Here is a 19,995-nt window from a genome sequence, read left to right as displayed (position 1 = left end):
ATACACGGATCAACTTTGATAACCTGGCGACACCCGCTCCCCTATCTGCTGCATACACCTTCAGTCATTCTGCGAGGCTGCCAGGCTGTGGCGATGGCACAGGTCTGCTTATCCCTGCTCAAGTAGGAAATTCTTATTCCTCGTCTTTTTGATCTTAATTATTTTTTCATGTAAAGTCCACACTGCAAAAATAACCCGCAGCCCCCCGAAGTTGAATTAAAGGTTGACAGCTCTAACTGGCAGCGAGAGGCAGCTGGTTGAAAACTTCGATACCCACACATCAATCAGCGTCTGGAAATCCCATGTTTAGTTTCAGACGTCCAGCCAGAAAATGACTTTTGAAAGCCAGACATTACTGCTGCACTTTGAAAAGCAAAAGCTGAGTCACTGTTATTGATCTCCGTCCTCATCAGAGGTTTTCCTGCACAGAAATCGAAGTCAGCCGACAGTGTCATTTTCTAAGCCACCTTCATAAACAGATACGTGTCGCTGGCAATTTGAACTGTATATTGTGTATATGCATTAATAAAAAGCTTGGGTTGTGAAAAAAAAATGACACCCATTCAAGTTAAGGTTTTGGAATACTGAATTATTTATGGAAAGTTATGCAGCTTGTCCAGTATTTTTAAAGCTTGTGGACATTTTGAGAATAAGTGGGTTGTGTTTTGTAAAGCAAGACTAGGTCAAAACCCAGTATATATGTCTGGACTGCCTGGGGTCAAATCCTGATTTCATAACTGTGACGTCGTCTGAGAAACTCACCAAACATAAATTAAGGACAAAGACTGAGCTGAGAGTTCAGCTGGATTTACTGCAAAATGATCACTCAGAGAGAAAGTTAGAAGAGACACAATATCTTTCTTTTTTTTAATTAAAATTTTTTCAGGCTTTTGACTTTATTTCAGTCGTGTGTGTGTGTGTGTGTGTGTGTGTGTGTGTGTGTGTGAGATAGAGATGACACATGTGGCATGCGCTTCCACCAGGTGAAAGACTTATCTGTTCTTATTTAGTCTCTCACACAGCTCACAGCCTCTGTCTGGGATCCACAATAGTTTAGTCTTTATTTACTTCAACTCCGGAACATAACAGACTTTTATTAGAGGCAGGTCTTTATGTCTAACTCCCTCTATTTGATATGTAGAGTTGGTCATAGCGGTTAGTACGAAGCCTCTATACCGATGACTTCTGTCTCGCCCTCCCTCTCTCCTGCTCTCTCTGCTCCGTGCGTCTTCTGTTTAGTTATTCCTCTGCCTTCGTTAGTAATAATGATACATGTAATGAAAATAGTTTATTTGCTGTAATGGAGGAGAGGCTGAGTGAGTCAGACACTGCTCACATTGGTCTGACACTAACTACAAAATTAGTCTGTTTAATGTTGTATGCATTTCCCTCCACAGGAAAAAAAAAACACTATTTTGAAACCTGCATTTTTTTTTTTTTTTACATCCATGTTTGGTAGTTCGCCTTCTTTTTCTTCTCTGACTTTGTTGGAACATCACCAAACTGTAGATCACTGGAATAAAACTAATGGCAGCAAAGTGCATCGCATCGCTACACATTAACTAACTACTACTGACAACATGAGAGTCACATCATTAAAGTCAGTATGCATTTTAAAAAAAATTGAAGAAAAAAAGAAAATGGAGGTGTCGCTCACAGCTGCAAAGATCTGAATAAATGGTGATGATGTGGACAAAGCCAATGAGTTCAACCTGTTCTACAACAGGTTTGACACAGCCTCTGTTCTCTCTCCCACTGCTTCAGCTGCAGCTTCTCCTACAGCATCTCCTCCACAACCTGACACTGCAGCCTCAACTCCCTCCACACTGGGGTCAAGTCTCCTGTCCTTTACAGCGGAGGAGGTGAGGGCGGAGCTCAAGACGCTACCTCCTGGAAAGCAACAGGCCTGGATGGTGTGTGTCAGAGGCTGTTAAAGGACTGTGCAGCCCAGCTGGCTGAACCTCTCCAGAGGATCTTTAACTTAGGTCTACAAACAGAGAGGGTCCCAGTCCTGTGGAACACATCATGTCTTGTTTTGGTTCCTAAAGTAGGACGACCGGCTGAGATAAATGACTACAGACCGGTGGCCCTCACATCACACATCATGAAGACCCTGGAGCGGCTGCTTCTCCACCTTCTGAGGCCACAGGTGGAACATGCACTGGACCCCCTACAGTTCGCCTACAAAGAACATATTGGAGTGGATGATGCCGTCCTATACATGCTCCACCGGGTCCATTCTTACTTGGATGAGCCAGGTGGTTACATTATGTTCTTTGATTTTTCAATTGCATTTAACACCATTCAACCCCCCCATTCTTAAAGACAAGCTGGAAGGGATGGGGGTGGATCCCAGCTTCATGTCTGGATTACATGACAAGACGACCACAGTGCGTCAGACTCGGTAACTGTGTCTCACGGACAGTGATGAGCAGCACTGGGGCGCCACAGGGGACTGTTCTGGCTCTGTTCCTGTTCACCCTGTATACGGCCGACTTTAAATACAACTCTGAGTCCTGCCACATCCAGATATACTCAGATGACACAGCTATTGTGGTGCATATCAGGAATGGGCAGGAAGAGGAGTACAGGGATCTGACGATGGCTTTCAGTGAATGGAGCGACAAGAACTGCCTCCTTCTGAACACCTCCAAGACCAAGGAGATGGTCATCGACTTTCAGAGGTCCAGGCCCACCCCCTTCAGTCAGTCAACATTCGAGGGAAGGACGTTGAGGCTCATGTCCTTTGATGTCTGCAGTGAAATGCTGCACATGTTTTATCAGTCAGTGGTGGTATGGGTATCTTTAATACTGCAGTCTGCTGGGGCAGCAGCAAGTCAGACATGAACAAAGACAATGGACAAGCTGGTCAAAAAGGCTGGGTCTGTGCTTGGCAGGAGTCTGGACTCACTCAGGACAGTTGTGGAGAGACACATGCAATGTAACATGGAGGCCATCTTAGACAATACCAACCACCCTCTCCACAAAACTCTGGCAGGACAGAGAAGCCGCTTCGGCAGCAAACATCTGCGCTGCAGAACAGAGAGGTTCAGGAGATCCTTTGTTCCCACTGCCATCAAGCTCAACAACTCAGCCAAAGGCAGTGGACTAATCTAATTATTATTGTTTATTGATTATTAACTGTTTTTATTATTATTATTATTATTATTATTATTATTATAATTATCATTATCATCAACAATGAGCTAATATACACATGAATTTCCCCTAGGGGATAAATAAAGTATCTATCTATCTATCTATCTATCTATCTATCTATCTATCTATCATCTACTGGCTTTTGATTTTGTACATGTGTTATTGGAATTCCTCCTTATAGTTGATATATGGCAGTGACTTGTAATCCCATGTGGGATGGACCAAATGCTTTGCAGGACACAAAAATAAAAAGTAGTAGTAAAGTAGTAAAGTAATTATCTATACTGTGTGGTTGTCATTTTCTTCCAGTAAGAAACATTTTCCTTTTTTACATGCCAATTTAATTGTGGTTAACAACATTTTTTCATGTATCTATACATGCACGTTGATAGATAGAAGGGATGCCAACTTAAATTTAGTTCATATCTATTTCTCTCCACCAGTTCCACATCTCTCTCTCATCCTTTCATTCTGTCCAGACGTTGTCTGTTGTCATTAAACTAGCCCTGACTCTCTGACCACACCTGCACCTCAGCAGTCTGAAGCCTCACAAAATGAACAAATTGGCACATGGCGGGCTCATTGGATGACCTCACCAACTTCCAAACCGCTATTTCCCAGCTCCTTGTGAAAAGAAGATAATAGGTGGAAAATTACAGTGTGTATACAGGAGACACAACAACTTGCTGGGACTAACAGGTCTACTGGGCCCAACATCTGGACAGATGTGACGAGACATGCAAGACGAGTTATACACCTTTGACATATGTTCGCTTCACACCTTGATGATGCATATATAAGGATGCAGACGTGAGTGCATTCACGCTAAAATCATACTAACACAATTTAAGAAAAGTGCAACAAAAAGTTGTTAAATATCCTGTTTATCACCTATGAATTCAGCTTCTTACTGAAAACATCATCTCCTCTGTCTCTTCTCTGATTTTCATGAACATCCTCCCTCCTCTGCGTTCTCGTCTGGCACCTTCCACGTTATTTGTCTCCTCACACAACAGGCTGGGGAAACACTACATTTAAACTTATTTTCAACCGTGTTGCTTTCAGCACATAACAATGGTTTTCACAGGCAGAAAATATGTTCACACCAGATGATTGGGTAGGGAAGACAACGCACACATTTAATTATATGCGCAAGATATATACAGCGGCTTCAGAAAGTTTTCAGAACTCTCCACTTTATGTTATTGTGTTGCAGACCGCATTTTAAATGGATAAACTTTTCTACCCCTTGTTACCCATAAATTTACACTCAATAACCTATGACAAAGTAAAAACAGGTTTTTAGAAATCTTTGCTAATTTACTAAATGTCATTTACAGAAAATCAGAGCCTTAAATCAGTACTAAAAAGCCTTGAGCTTTGAATCTTCATGGGTGGTTTATCCTATTCTTCCTGACAGATCCTCTCCTCCTCTCTCCTCACTAAGACTGTTAGAGACTTGTCCTGTAGCCACGGAGAGGCACACCCCCAGCATGATGCCGTTACTACCATGCTTCACCATGGGGATGGTATTAGCCAGGTGATGAGCGGTGGCTGGTGTCTGACATTCTATCATAAAGACCTGATTGATGGTCGTCCTTCCAGCCGGTTTTTCCATCTCTGTAGAGAACTTCTGAAACTCTGTTAGAGTGACTGTTGGATTCTTGCTCATGTCTCTGACCAAGGCCCTTCCTGCCCAGGTACTGAGTTTGGCTGGACGGCCGAGTTCCAAACTTCTTCCATTTCACAATTATTGAGGCCACGGCGCTCCTGGGAACACTCAAAGCTTTAGAAATAGTTTTATAGCCTTGTCCTGATCTATGCCTCGCATAGCATAGCTTCCTCAAACTTCATCACTTGGTTTTTGTCCTGACCTGCAGTGTGAATTGTGGGACAGTTTATACACAGGTATTTGCCTTTCTAAACTCTGTCCAATCGGCTCAGTTTGCCACAGATGGACTCTCGTCAAGTTCTCGACACTCGTCAAGGATAATGAAAGCAAAAAGGATGCAGCTGACAACAGTGCGGAGTCCAGAGCAAAAGGTCTGAATACATTCTAAATTAGAGATTTTAGTTTTTGTTTCTTTACAAAAGATTCAAAATTTCTAAAAGCATGTTTTCACTTTGTCACAAAAAATGGAAAAAGGAGGTGGTCATTTTTTCCATTTAAAATTGATCTACAACAGGATAATGTGTGCAAGAAGAGAAAGGGTTTCAACACTTTCTGAAGCCACTGAATATTTAAATTTGTGACAAAAATAAAAATCCCCCGCTGGCTCACCCTGTCACCTCACTGCCTCATTTTGCCACCGGTGGTCTTGCACTAGATTGAAATTCTGATGACCAATCTGTGAGTCAGTTGTTTCCGTCTGGCTAAAATCAAAATGCTGTCGTAATTTTACATTTAATTTAACCAGAGCAATGTCTCTTTTAAAAATATTTATTTGAAAAACAGCTTCTTTAGGAAGCCTTGTATAGGATTCAAATGATCTCCTATTCTCTTCTCTCTTACAGCTGAGAAAACGTTTTTCTTTCTGTGCAGACAGGATTCATTTAGTGTTTATCAGGCTGTAGATATCAAACATATCTGATTTTGTCCTGTTGGTTTAGATCTGTCACAGATTTGAGATTTAGGTCTGCGTACATATTTCAGGCAGAAATAATGTAGCTAGCTCAGTTAAACATCAATGCACAGAGCTGAAGGGCAAAATGGTTCCTTAAAATTACATTTATATACAAAAACATAACACTATCTGAATGTATGCTTTTTTTTAATCAGCATAATGATCAAACATTCATACTGAACATATCTGCTATCTGTTCAGTGCTAACATAAAATGTTGATACTGAACTTAACTGGAAAGATAGGTTGAGTTGTTTAGGCGTATTCCACTCTGCAATTATGTGTCCTTGAAATATAATTGGCAAAGCAAATTCATAACTGATTGTGTATAATTCTTTTATAATTGCTGTAGAACGCCATGATATTGTTAGCTTGATTGTTTGCATGACTCACAAAGCTTCATAGGAAATCTCTGTGGTATGGCTTGCTAAAGAGCGATTAACTTAATTATTTCTTTGCTTTGGTATTTTTGGACTTTGTACCACTGAAGCTGGCTGTGGGAGACCTAAGATTAATATGTTGTTACCAGATACATACATTGCCATTTTTGGGCATCTTGTTAAAATTAGTCACCATCTTGTCCTCATGGAAATCTTAGCTTGTGGGACCTCTGGGACACCTAATATCTAGTGACACCTAGTGACATCATAACTTAACTACTGTATTTACATATAAAGAAAAGTTTCAAAAGTTAAGTCAAACTAGACATACGTTCTCATAACTACCTTGATTGTCAACTACTGTTATTTTTAAAGATGCAATCATCACTTCAATATACATATAAATCTACCTGGGGCTATAGGGGTATCAGAAACAGAAAGGATACAAGTGCTAGAATGAAAACACTATTAAAATCTGTGTAACTGGAGAATTTGAGTCTCGAAAGCTGCCAGATCTAGTGAGAAAATTGCCAAACTGGCAACATTAGGTAAGCATTATCTGTTAAACATCAGCATGTTAGTATTCAGTTCAAGTACAACCTCACAGAGCCGCTATCATGGCTGTAGACCAATAGGACTATTTTTCACTACATAACAACCCTGTCTTTAAGAAATGATTGTAGAAATATCGCTTTAGTCTACAGATGAGTCTCTGTGTTGACTGGCCTGAATGTTTACAGCACTCACACTACAAATTGAAGGTAGAGTAAGCGATTCTAATCCAACACACTTTTTGTCAAATTCAGTGAATATCTCCTCACGCTCAGTAGCAGGAGAGCTGTGAGTATCACTGTCTGTAGGTAACCGTCTCATCTTCTCTGCATGTAAGCATTTCGCAAACTGTCGCCACTGTTTGCGGTCTCATTGTTTGCTGTAGCTGTATAATGGAACTTATGTTTACTATGTGCAAAAGGTTTTATAGCCAGTAAGACCTAAAAAACACAATTTTGCTAGCACATTGGATTTATTGCATTAATTGCATTAATGCATAATAGGGATGGGCATTTTCTGTAATCTCAATATTCGAGTACTCTAAATACCTTATGAATAAGTACTCGATTACTCGCAAATTAAAAAAAAAAAATATATATATATACATACATATATATAAAATAATGATATGCGAGTTTAACGCCACATATATTGAACTGTTATTGTCATCTTCTTTCATCAAAGTATTTCCTGACATCACTCTCCCTAGTCACAGCTGCCATGGTGCACATAACGCTACCTGAGATGAAATAATGTAGCCAAAAACAACACATGCGCAGGTGTGCGAGTAGTGAAACTCTACCCGAATAATGACGTAAACGAGTACTCGAGTACTCGTACCCATCCCTAAAGCATAACTCCAAATACTATGCCACATGCCAAGTACTTTCCTTGTTAGCTTAGCTACAAACCTGCAGTTCTCTCCTCTGTCACTGAAGTTTTGTAAAAATAATATAAACATCCGCTCTGTTGTGTTTTAAATAATTGTGTTTGTGTGCATGTCATTTGTTTGATGCTGTTTTATATTAGGAAGTTTGTTTTGCGTCAGCTATGAGAAAGAGTATGCACTGCCATATCGTATAAGATGTTCTGGATTCCGGCATAGTATTGTTGCCTTGGCAATGCATGTCCATGAATGTTGGGAGGCGGAGCTTCTGAAGGAGCACTGAAGTGAGGGGTGAATTTTGTTTTGCTGTTGGGTTCAAATATCAATTGATTTTTCTGCAGAATTGCCTGCTCCACCTTTAAGAGAACAAGCTTCACCCTTCTAGAACAACAAAGTCCATCTCTGTTTATATGTGTAGTGTAAAAACACATTTCTTCAAGTAGTACCTCACTTCACCATCTCCCCCTGAATCACACAGTGCACTGAGTCATATCGCCTCTCTCACTGCTGCTTCCTCTAGTCACTTTATTTTGCATCATAAATCCCCTCTTCTTTTTTTTTATTCATTGTATTTTCTCTATGCATCACTTCTCTCTCAGCCCACTGGTACAGGGATATTGTCAGGGCACTATGGATCTGTCCCTCGCAATCCTTATTATTGGTTGTCTGTAATGCTAATGAGGCAGGAATGTGAGCTCATTCAAGTCATTTAAGTCACTCTGGATATCAGCAACGGATAAATGTCTAGTATGCTAATATTGGTGACATGCTGCAATGCTACAAAGTGCCTTAAAAAGAACTTGCATTGAAATATGTCATCAGGAAACAAAAGTGAAAGGAAAAAATGGGTAAAAACAGTAAATATATAATAGCATGGCATCCACTAACAACATTAGTAAATGAAATGCTATCATTGTATAATTTTTTGGAGTTTTTGGCAGCATGTTTTCATCTTTGACAAGTCAGCCAAGTATTACTAACTTCTGACATCAGTGTTTCCAACAGATTGATGTATTTGTGCTAGCCCACCACAATATCGCAATATCAACATTGACCACAACATATTGATTTTCTTTCTTCTTTTTTTTTTCCTCAAAAGGTTCATATTTTACACTTTTCCTTTGTTTTAATTGATATGTTGATCCATAAGAATATATATTTGTTGTTTTAAGAACCAAAAACCATCTCAATGTAGTTTTACATCTCCTCTCTCAGGCTTCTCTCTGGAGCTCCAGTAACAACAGGTCAGTGAGCTAATCAGAAGAGAGGAGGCTCTGAGCCTTTCTTCTGATTGGCTCACTGAGTTATTGAGTTATCCAATAGAAATATAGCAGATTTCAGGTAAACACTCAGAGAAACAAAATCCTCCAAGGTTGGATGGTGGGTCCAGGTGGGCGGGGCTTGGGGCATGGCTGAGAGCTGTGACTGCTTTGTTGTGACATCACAAAGTTAAAGAAGTCCTGATGGCTGCTTTTAAAGCTCAGTTTCTGAATACAGGCTTTGTGCATTTCTCTGTGGACTGAGCACTTTGATTTGATTTGACTTTCACAGTATAAATATAGAACCTAGACCTGATGTATTATCAATAAACACATGAGAATCTCACTTTATACAATATGGGACCTTTAAATGTTTACCATCCCTATCTGTGTCTCTGTGGTACAATATGAAATCTACCCCCACTGACCGCACCGAACGAGTTGGTGCAGTAATGATTGTTTTTTGTTTGACACACAGCTATCACCACAAATGGAATGCAGTTCTCTGGGAAACACTGGCCTCCTTCAGAAAAACAACTTCTGTATTTTTAAAACTCCATCCGCAAAGTTGTACTAATTATGTGCAGAAACTGTGCAGAGTTTAAGTGGAACTGACTTGGGCAGAGTGCGTTGCAGGTGATCTTCTGTACGGACATGCCCTCGCAGAAAGCCCCGCCGTTCAGAGGAGCTGGGTTAGTACAGGTTCGTGATCGCTTCTGGACACCCCGCCCACACGGCACATTACAGGGCGACCACTCCGTCCACAGGGACCAGCCGCCGTTCACTGCAAAGAGTTCAGCAAAGTTAGAGAAGAAGAAGAAGAAGAAGAAGAAGAAGAAGAGGTAAAGTGAGTGCAACAATAACACGTATTACTTTTCCAGAAGTCTGCGTTGAAGACTCTTACAAGAGCCAGGGTTATTAATGATTATGCAGGCTCTGAGGCACAACAAGGCAACAATGCATAACGGCTGGAGCAGATTGAGAACGGCACATTCATTGTGGTGGATATACAACTCCCTCTTTCCTAATTGCCAGTTCAATGTTCCTTGCTCTTGGATTAAGATAAAGGCGTGGAACTGTGAGAAAGCAAAGAAAACAGCCATTAAACAGAATTGCCATTTCTAAAGGCGACACTGACTCATAGTGGCCGACAGGTTGGAATCGACCACTTAGCGTCTGACTGGAGCAGTTTACTCTATGATGATCTCTGTCTAACGTGTGTGGAAGCTAAATGTTTAGTAGTGCTATCAAAGCTGGTGAACCCGCTTTGCTGGAAGGCCTCTGGCAAATAAATACTTAATAAGCAACACTCCTTTTAAATGAGATTAAGACACAGTGGCTTATTTCCTTTCATAAAGTACACATTGATTTTAAATGAGAGGCAGTAAATTGAGTCTTTGAATAATACATTCATCGAAATAAAGAGGAAACATCGTTCTTCAGTGGAAACATGGAGATGGGTCTCTTAATCACTTGTGTAGGGGTGCAGGAAACCAAACAAATCGATCTGAAGTGCTATGTAAACATCGTGTCACTGCACTGTAATGTGTTGTAACAGGCAATAACAGCAGATGGGAGGACAGCGTACCGAAGACTATGACAGTGGCGGTGGCGCTGCGTCTCTTTGCCACGATGTTGCTGGCCAGACAGGTGTAGTTGCCAGAGTCAGACAGACGCGCCTCGTTGATGATGAGGTTGTGGTCGGCTCGCGTGTCGATGTTGTCGTCGGTCAGGGAGCTCACCAGCTCTTCGTTTTTTAGCCATTCCACCTGTGCACGAGAGGTCATGAAGGACACAGAGATGAGAAATGCAACAAATCATTTTATTTCTATTAAAGAAATAAAACTCTACTCAAGTATTAATTATTGAAATACTAGTATTCACATCTTTAGGCTCTAAGAACATCATAATCTTAGACTGCGTGCAGCGCAGTGTGAGCAGTATGTTAGCAGAGGAGCTTCAGGACTCCATGTGTTTACAGACAGGATGAACTCAGGCGCAGCATTGAGTTGGAGGTCACCGGCATTTTGGCAGTGCTCAGAACTCAATACACAAACACTGTTATCCGTGTAAAATGGAAGAAAATAGATTTGAAAAACAAAAATACGCTTGAGGCCTGGTTCGTGAGCGTAAAGCACGTGGCTGTGTAGACAACTGGATTGATTAAAATAGGGGCAGATGCATGTGAAGCTGACAACTGAAAAACGTGGTTGAGTCGCTTTCTGTGAAGAATCCCTGTTATAACTGCAGTATGACAAGTGCAACACACAGCAGCCTCTTCACTTAACATGTCATTTGTTGCTAGAGACGAATGAAGTAGCCGGGGGAAAGTAGCTGGGATTTGCTGATCTGGGGAGAGAATGTGCTAAAACTGCTGATGGAACATTGGGTGTAGTATTTTTCATGTGCTTCATATACTGCGTGTGTGTGATGCCCTTAAGTTTGGTGTCATGCTTGGACACGGTTGGGCTCACGTCAATCTGTCATGTTACATAAATCCACATTCGTGTAAATGAGCGAAATCAATAAAGTTACAAAACAATACAGTCTTATATAATATGACTACAATGGACAGTCAGATGTAGTAGCAACAATGTGAACAGACTGTTTTATTACAACTTTGGACTTAATTTCTCTCTCTCTCTCTCTCTCCTACTTGCTTCTCTTTTGTGTTTGTGTGTTTTGATGATGGAGGTCTGATAATCCTGTTTTTGGGTTTCGTTTCTTAGTTTAGATCATTTCTGTCTGGGTTACATGTGTGGACGGCCTCCATATTTTCTTTGTGGCCAGCCTCCAGATTCCCATAGTTTTGCTTAAGTTTTGTTATTGTTACTAAATAAAAATCATTTTTGCTTTACTACTCCTCAGGTTTGGCATCCTCTTTAATTAGAAACCATGGAGACCTGATTTAGTCTGCTGGTATGCCGGTGCACTCAGACCAGTCTGTGTGTGATCCCTGCAAGTTATCTCATGTCTGGTAAAACACGGTAGTCACACTTAACATCTTCAAGACAAATGATGGTGCACGCATCACTGATGAATGATGTCACATGTTTGCAGATCACAGGTAAAACCATTCACTTCAGTCAAATCTATGGGCTAAATTCCGCATAATTCCAAAGTGTGTAGATGTAAATTAACCTGGAAACCTGTGAAATAAGTCTGCAAGTTTGCATGTATGGATAATATTTTTTTTGTTATGCTTCATTTGCAAATTCAATTCAAACTCTTTTCAATTTGAGTCAAGCATTGCTATGATATAAAAGTTCCCTGCAATAAATCCTACCCTTATAATCTTCCGTTTTGTCACGACTCTTCCGGAAAAGTGTGGATTTTATTCTGTAATTTTGTAGGTTTTAGTTATAGTATTGTACTAGACTGTGTTGTACTCTTTCAGTAAGTGTTTATAAAAAGGTTGTACATTACCATTTGTTATTTTCTGAAATAACTGAAACATATTTAAACCTCTTTGCATACAACATAATACTAGAAACCCAGCGACTGCTCAACAGACTTGACTCAAGCCCTAAACAATCTACATCTACATTATATGCTGTGAATTTTAATAACCAGTGGTATTTACACCAGAGGTGCAAATAGACATTTAGTTGCATAGACCCATTCTAAAGCACATTCAAAAACAAACTTGTCTGAAGCAAAAGGTTAGCTAACTTAGCTAGCTGGGCTACTCAATGTTAAACCCCCATTCGCAAGCAATGTGTCTGTTGCTGTGAGATACTAACACATAGTTTTACAATGCTGCCTTTTGTAGTATATGACAGTTCTATTCTGACCAAGCTCCACTTTTACCATCATCTTCTTTCCTACAGCCGTAGAATTAAAGTGTATAGCTCGGTCCAGGTTAGCACTGTTGGCGATGCGTTCACAAGGACACATTACAATTTCACCTCCTCTTGTTTTATCACAAAAATGTATAGATTTTTATTTTTTTTTTAATTTCTACATTTAAACTCTATTAAAGTCACTTCTTTTTTCTTCAACAAGACTGTATGGAGATTTAGTCAGTTATTGCTTAATGACATCAGTTTCATCACACCAATGTCTGGTTTTCTACATGGGGAAAAGAGTACAAGTATTAAGCAATTATATATATATAAAAACTCATGACAATGTGTACAATGGAAACAGTGAATCTGGTGGGAGACAACCGCTTGCAGACTGGAAGAGCTTCTAGACCCAAATCCAAACAGCTGATTTTCCCACCACCCACACAGGAATGGGCCTGCATTTGACAATTTCTGTAACAACAATAATCGCACCCTCCTCATGCAGTGATTGGCCAGGTGTGCGAAACGTTAAAGTAAAGCACGAATTAACCATCTCTCTCAAGCTCACGTTTGCAGAACTCTTCACACAACCATCCTTTGCAGCAGCACAAACGCCTTCGAGGAGACTGTTCAAAGATGTGTGCAGTTATCACCATGTGCATTAAGATTACAAATGCATACAAAAGACACAAAAACACAGGAGAGAGATCAGGGAAGTAGTGTGGTAGTGTTATACAGCCAAGAGGAGGCTATTACAGCAGGATGTTTGCATTTGAGTAATTCCTATCAGAACAAGTATAAACACTTTCACCTTTAGATGTGGTCAGACATCAGTTCATTTCAATTTCAAGTCTCCTGTTCTCACAAGATGCAGATCTCATATTTGGATTAATTCTCCTCGAAACTGTACAATGGCACAGAGAAATGCTGGTCAAGGCTGTAGGTCCCACCCTGCTGTATAACCACAGTTAGGCAGCATCACCACCGACAGTAAATTAGTCAGTCAAAAGAAGCACTATAACCAATTACCAGCAACAGAGAGGAAAACTAATTATGAATTACAAACTTAGAGACGCTTTACTGCTCCTACCCTGGTAAGGGAGCTGCATCGCTGCGTTTGCAAATTACATTCATAGTGTGGCAGAATGGGCCAAGCTGATGGATTTATAGGAAGCGCACAGGCGCTCTTTATAATAAACAACACTCAGGCTGGATGCAAATAGGAAGTGCCTTTGGGCATGCAAACACTGGGTAAATAGAAAATGACACACAGACCCGAAGGATGATGGATTGCAGGTATATATTGACACGAATAAAAATGATAATAAACATCATAACACAGTAATCACTTCTCACATTCAGTATTTTTTCACACCAACTGAGTCAATTGCACGACTCTCAGCAGAGGTGGAATTTTTTCTTTTTTGGATGAGAGGAGTACAGTGCAAATACGGCAATGGAAGCCTCTATTTTCCCCCGTATGCCTTGAAGAAAACTTGGAAGCCGATCTTCAAAGGCTCCCGGATTCTTCTCTACAATTAAAAGATAGCCTCTTGTGTGTGTGGGTTTCATCAGAGGTAAAGCGCTTAGCATCTCTGATAGATAAGAAAATAGAGAGACAGAGGACTGGGGGATACAGTCTAATTTCTCATGATTAGAGTCATCTGTCACTGAATGGGTGACACAAGTAGTGGCACCCCAACACCACAACCAACCCCCCCCACCTCCACCTCCACCTCCATCCCCACCTTCCGACTCTTTATGTATTTATTTCAATTTCATCCTGGGAAATTTGTGACTTCAAAGAGGCAATTAACGTGTGACACGAGCCGGCCCTCACAGTGTTTGGGGCCACGCTGCACATTAGCTGTCTGTCTGCCGCTAACAGCCCGTGGGTAATGATGAAAAGATTCACCAAGCAGAAGGGGAGAGAGGGAGAGGGAGAGAGAGAGAGAGAGAGAGATACACAAAGAGAAACAGAGATGGGGGGGGGGGAGAGATGAAGGGACAAACACAAATTAGCCCGGCAAGTGTGGTGGCAGAGGATGTGAGAAATGAATTGCCTAATTGGCACATTTGTTTCAATTAGGATGCGGTCATCAGTGTCAGCCTTGACGGAGGGGTTTCCAGGCGGGGCAGCACATCAGGACATCCTCCCTGTGATTTCATTACCTGGACCACCCCTGAAGGTCACCTCCTCCAGCCCCGCACAGCGGCCAGGTCCTCTCATCTACTTAAACACACACACATGCACACAGCTCATCCAGATGACATTTGCTGATGATTACATGCTGAGAAATGTGGTGGTTGAGGGGCAATTAGAGGACAGAAGAGCAATGTAATGGGTGACACCGCAGCCATCAGCAAGACTTATGAGGAGAGCGCTGATCAAGACCTTGCCACATGACACATTTTCCCCTGCGCTGGTGTGCCTCATCAACGCACCCCTAGGTCGAATGGTCATTTGATGTCAAGGTGACGCAGTACAAACGGTGTGCTTCAGTGTTATAAAGGAGAACAATCCATCTGCTGACTCATGCTTAGATGCCGCAATTTAGCATGATCTCCTCCCCTTTTGGGCAACTCTCTGCCGCCTGTGGCGAAGCCAGCGTCGGCAGCAGAACTTTTTAATTGCAGAGTATCTCATCAACGCAATAGCATGGATTAAGCGCCTCCGTCAGGTGCACCCCTGGGGACCGAGGGGGGACGCCAGCGGGACCCGCTGAGCAGCTTATCAGAAGCGACACCTCTGAGCATGTAGCTAATCCACTTCACAGATTCTCCCAACAACCAATCAGCATCACATGTAAAGAAAGGCGCGCTGGTGGCACGCACACATACACACACGGATACCTGCGGACTCTTTGAACTCAGCATGGCTCGGCGTGTTCGTACGAACGGCAAGCCTGACAGCAGCAGGTAGAGCTGAAGGGAGCTATCTGCAGCTCAGCTGCGCTCTCCCGCTCCGGAGGTTAATCAGAAAAGATACGGGGAGAAACACAAAGTGGGTCTGTGTCGCCCGTCCGCCTCCCCCGTTGCTTCCCAAATGCCACCTCTCCTCCCCTCCGAGCTATGTGGCACTGCATTACTATTCCACTCCGAACTGTCTTATCTTAACGAAAGAAATAGAGGGAGCTCCCGGCTTCGGCCTGGGCTGGGGTTGGATGTAATTGCCTGGCTTAATAATGAAGCTCATCATATGCTCTCTAGGAGACTTTCTCTGACCTATGAGAAAATAACAGAGGCGCTCGGCGGCGGGACCGGATACTAGAAACAAGTGCGGAGAAGGCGAGAGGTGGGACGGAGTTAAATGCTAACTTGTTTTGGAGCAGCATCGCAATGTCTTTGTGAAGCTCAACAGAGAACAGCTTGTATCACAGTGCAGAAGCATTTAGTTGATTCCCCTTTGTGCCGTAGCCTGGGCTGTCTACCTGAGCTACTGTAGATCAAGGGGATTCATCTCGGATTAAAGGCTTTCATTCAGGGAAGTTGAAATTGGCTTCCAGTTTGGCTGTTCATTTCACACTTTCTCTCAGAGTAACCTCTCAAAAGAAACTCATTATACAGGGTTCTCATGGACTCCTTTCTCCCCAAGTTAAAAGATCTGCTCTGCATTCACACCCACTGATATCTGTGAAGTAAAAGTGGAGGATTGGTTTTGGCTCGGGAGCACCGAAACGAAATCACAAATAAGCTGCTCCTACGTTCTATTAACCATGGGTAAATTATAGTCTCTGCTCTTTGGATATGATGAATGAAGGTATTTTTGTAGCAAAACACTCGAGAATTTGCATGTTGCAATTTACACTTGCAAACAATACTCGCATATGTATGTCCTGGTATTTTTCTGTTGTTTAACTTGAATGCAGGGGATTTCTGGGCGTTAAAGTCTGACTCAGTTTTCCTGACAAAGAAATGTTTTGTAAATGCTGGGAGTCAATAACTATTGATGTGACAGCATTTCAACTAGTCTAGAAATTAAACACTTTCATTGTCTGTATGATTGTGATATGGATGTTTACTTTCCAACCACATTCAATAAAGTTTTAGCGGATTCATTCAATTCAAATACTTTCCGCTGCAACATTTCCGATTCCATTAAGCAATAAGTGACTGCAAAGAGCTGTAGCACAAAGATACACACCATACATTTTCTGGAAATGGAAACATTTATCTGATTTTTGTTAGTTTAAGTTACAAAAGTAAGATGGAAAAAGTTAAAACAAGTCTAAAAAGTTTAAATTCAAAACTGCATTCATTTATCTTATGGCATCTTCGGGGAACTGAGCTCATATAAAGTTGTCACAGTTTACATGATGGAAAACAATTGCCCATTAGCATTCATGTGGTGTCATGTTTCTTGGTGCCTGTTGCGGCTGAAAACACAGTTGACCAGATCAGAGTTTGTTGGCTGTAAAACAAAAAAAAAAGAAGCTCCATAGAGCTAAGGGGAACTAAAAGTTGCTCTGTGGGTTTGTCACTAAAAAATGACTTCTTATAAAGTGCCCCAAAAATGAGTCTTGAAATGCAAAAATTAGAAATTAGTTAGCATTTTAGCACTTCCTGTTGACGCTGAAGTCATGTGACTGTGGTGTACTTGGTTTACAGCCTGATATTGGCTTTTTACTTCTGCTGATTCCATTTAGGCTTCAAAAATTTGTGCTCATTAGTGAAGACTATCCTGCTAAATAAAACGTGCATAAAGTATCATAAACTTTTGTTTTCCGTTTATTTTCTGCAGTAATCCAAAAGCCAATGTAAAAATCCCATTGGCTTTTTGTCAATGGAACCAGGGTGATGCTAACATCCAGGCTTGGCCTACAAAAATACATCATCCCTGCAGCACTCTGTACATTTACCCCTTTTTTTTCTTTTTATGCCTTTATTCTAGATACAGTGAAAACGAGACAGGAAAGTTGGGAGTGGGAAAAAGAGGGGGGGGGGGGGGGGGCAGCAAAGGGCCGAACATGTCGCTGCTGTGGTTAGGACTAAGCCTTAATGGTACACTCTCTTCCAGTTGAGCCACCAAGACGCCCCTGTAAATCAACCATTCTTGATATAAAACATAATTTCAGTGAATCTTTCAGACTGTTTTGGTCATATGCTGTTATGAAATGCACACATAATGTCATAATAATAATAATAAGAAGAAAAGACATTGAACTACAGCATTATGACACACTTGTGATTTCCATGTCAGTATTTGAATGACTGAAAATGCTTCCTGGGTACAACCCCGTGTTACAACCTCCGTCACCTCAGCCACTGAAGATGCTATTTTCACAAATGCTCTCACTGTTACTACAATTATTGTGGCACATTCAGTGCAGAGATGATTTGGGGACCCGTGACTTGAAGATACTGCAGAGAGGCAGTTAAAGAGGTGTGGGCATGACAGTCCTCCAGCAGGCATGGCTGCTCAGAGGAGTAAAAGCAGCTTTTCCTGTCTTTTCTGAGTGATCTAAGAAAAAAAACATACAAGTCTCATAGTACAAACCTGTCAGTCATGCTCGGATGGCTTCCAGTTAGATTTTTATCACTGGGATGTAGGATTTTAAGGGGATTCTACTGTCATGTAAGGTTTGTAGTGTTCTACAAACATGTTATAATTCTTGGACTAATTATTGGTCTTAGAATTAATTCTTACAAAAATAGCTTATAATTCTAGATGCTAAAATATACTGCCTCTGTTCAAGTTGCTGATGTTATATTTTAATGGCAAGAATAGTGAAATGCTGAGTTTTCAAGTCCCACAGGGAGGGAACCTGCAGGTACTAAAGCAATTGTTTCGATCTACAGGGGTCTTCGTCAGGAACTGTCAAATCACCATCACGAAGCAGAACAGGCATTATATAGACTGAAAGAGATTTATATTTGACTTTTGACACAGTATTTTGTATGTGTCTATATGACATTGAACTTTGGCCTTTGTTTCAAGTCGATTGTGTCTTTTCTATAGAGGCATGTCCCATCCACCACGTGGTAGGATCAGTGGTTGTCCAGCTCTGCTCTGATTGGTTCAGCCTGAGGGCAGTTTGACTCTCAATCATGTAGATCACAATCACCTGTGTGATGACTTTGTTTGTGTCTATATAACGCCCGTTCTGCTTTGAGATGGTGATTTGACAGTGTCTGACAAAGACACCTATAGATCGAAACGTTGCTTTATTAAATTTGCTGGGAGCAATTAGTGCAGTGTGCGGATCCTTTTTTCTTTTGCCTTTAGTTTCTTCTTTTTGATCCAGTACCTGTGAAAGTCCCTTTAGATGTCCGTGCTGGACACCCTGTTTGTCCTTAATATTAGAGAAGGATCATAGTTTTAGATACATGCAAATAAAAACAAACTGTCTTGTTACTGAAGGTTTTCAGTCCTTTATGAATATGTGATGATACCTGCTTACAGTCAGTGATAGAATGTACAAAGTTGAGAGCCATAAAGAAGAAAATGGGATGTTCGTTGGATGAACAAACAGGAAACAGCTACTTCATGCATTTTTTTCAGATGGTAACTGAATTAATATTATTGCTGTTCATTACCTCTCACTTATATAGAAAAACTAATGCTGTATATTAAGTATAAACTGTATATTGGCATTTACCATCTATAGGTACTCCTGCAGAGGTGCATATTGTCAAACTGGACTTATGCTTTCCTCAAGATGTAAACAACAATAATCCATGGACCTTTGCAGAATGTTTTGTCAAACGTGTTTTGAAACCCATTAACGGACAAATAATTGGAAGGAAAGAATGAAGGTGAACTAGAGAAACATATCTGCTTCTTCATGCAAATACAGACCTGCTGAATGGAAGAGAGATTCCTGCTAGGTGTCAGACTCTTGCTTAAATAAACTGTTGTTACCACATGACACAAAATGATTTCGGTGTGAGCAACTGGAGACTCATTAGCTCACCCTGACATCCATGCTGACAAAGGTGATTTCCAAACACACCCTACAGAAACACAGTGTTTACGCTGCACTCCAAACCACAGACGCGCCTTCTATCAGGCGCTGCGCTGTTTTTTTTGCTACGGTAGCATCCATCCCCCAGCTGCACTCTGAAACCTCACACTACCACACTCATGGACGCCATCTCAATATTTCATGGACAAGGTGCGTTGAAGCCGCCTGGGCTGAAGATATCTGCCCTGTGCTATCTACATTATTCACTCCCATCTCTTGCGACTGGGTTCATTTGTGTTGACAAAGGACTGGATGGGAGGTTGTGATTCGGTCTGTACCGCTCAGATTCAACTATTTTTAAACCCAGTGTGGATTCTTCGGCGCTGGAATGACATCACTCCTCCATTTCCATGCTGAATCATTGATACGGCACAGGGCTGGAG

At 41.3% G+C, this 19,995-nt stretch overlaps 1 protein-coding gene across 1 annotated transcript in view; it reads right to left on the bottom strand.

The window, feature by feature from the left end:
• The window catches only part of unc5db (unc-5 netrin receptor Db), a 120,814-nt gene that overhangs the window by 64,802 nt on the left and 36,017 nt on the right, over positions 1 to 19,995 (bottom strand). Inside the window, exons 5-6 of the mRNA XM_023397699.2 lie at positions 10,448 to 10,628; positions 9,476 to 9,643 (exon numbers count right to left, since the gene is read on the bottom strand). Coding sequence (XP_023253467.1) covers positions 9,476 to 9,643; positions 10,448 to 10,628 — 349 coding nt within the window. The remainder of the gene's footprint in view (positions 1 to 9,475; positions 9,644 to 10,447; positions 10,629 to 19,995) is intronic.

The sequence above is a fragment of the Seriola lalandi genome, unplaced genomic scaffold (assembly GCF_002814215.2).
Source record: "Seriola lalandi dorsalis isolate HSWRI2012SDOR001 ecotype SW California unplaced genomic scaffold, Sedor1 jcf7180002054883, whole genome shotgun sequence".
Taxonomy (NCBI): domain Eukaryota; kingdom Metazoa; phylum Chordata; class Actinopteri; order Carangiformes; family Carangidae; genus Seriola; species Seriola lalandi.
Note: the sequence above shows the minus strand (reverse complement) of the source record. Positions and strands in the feature narration are given on the sequence as shown.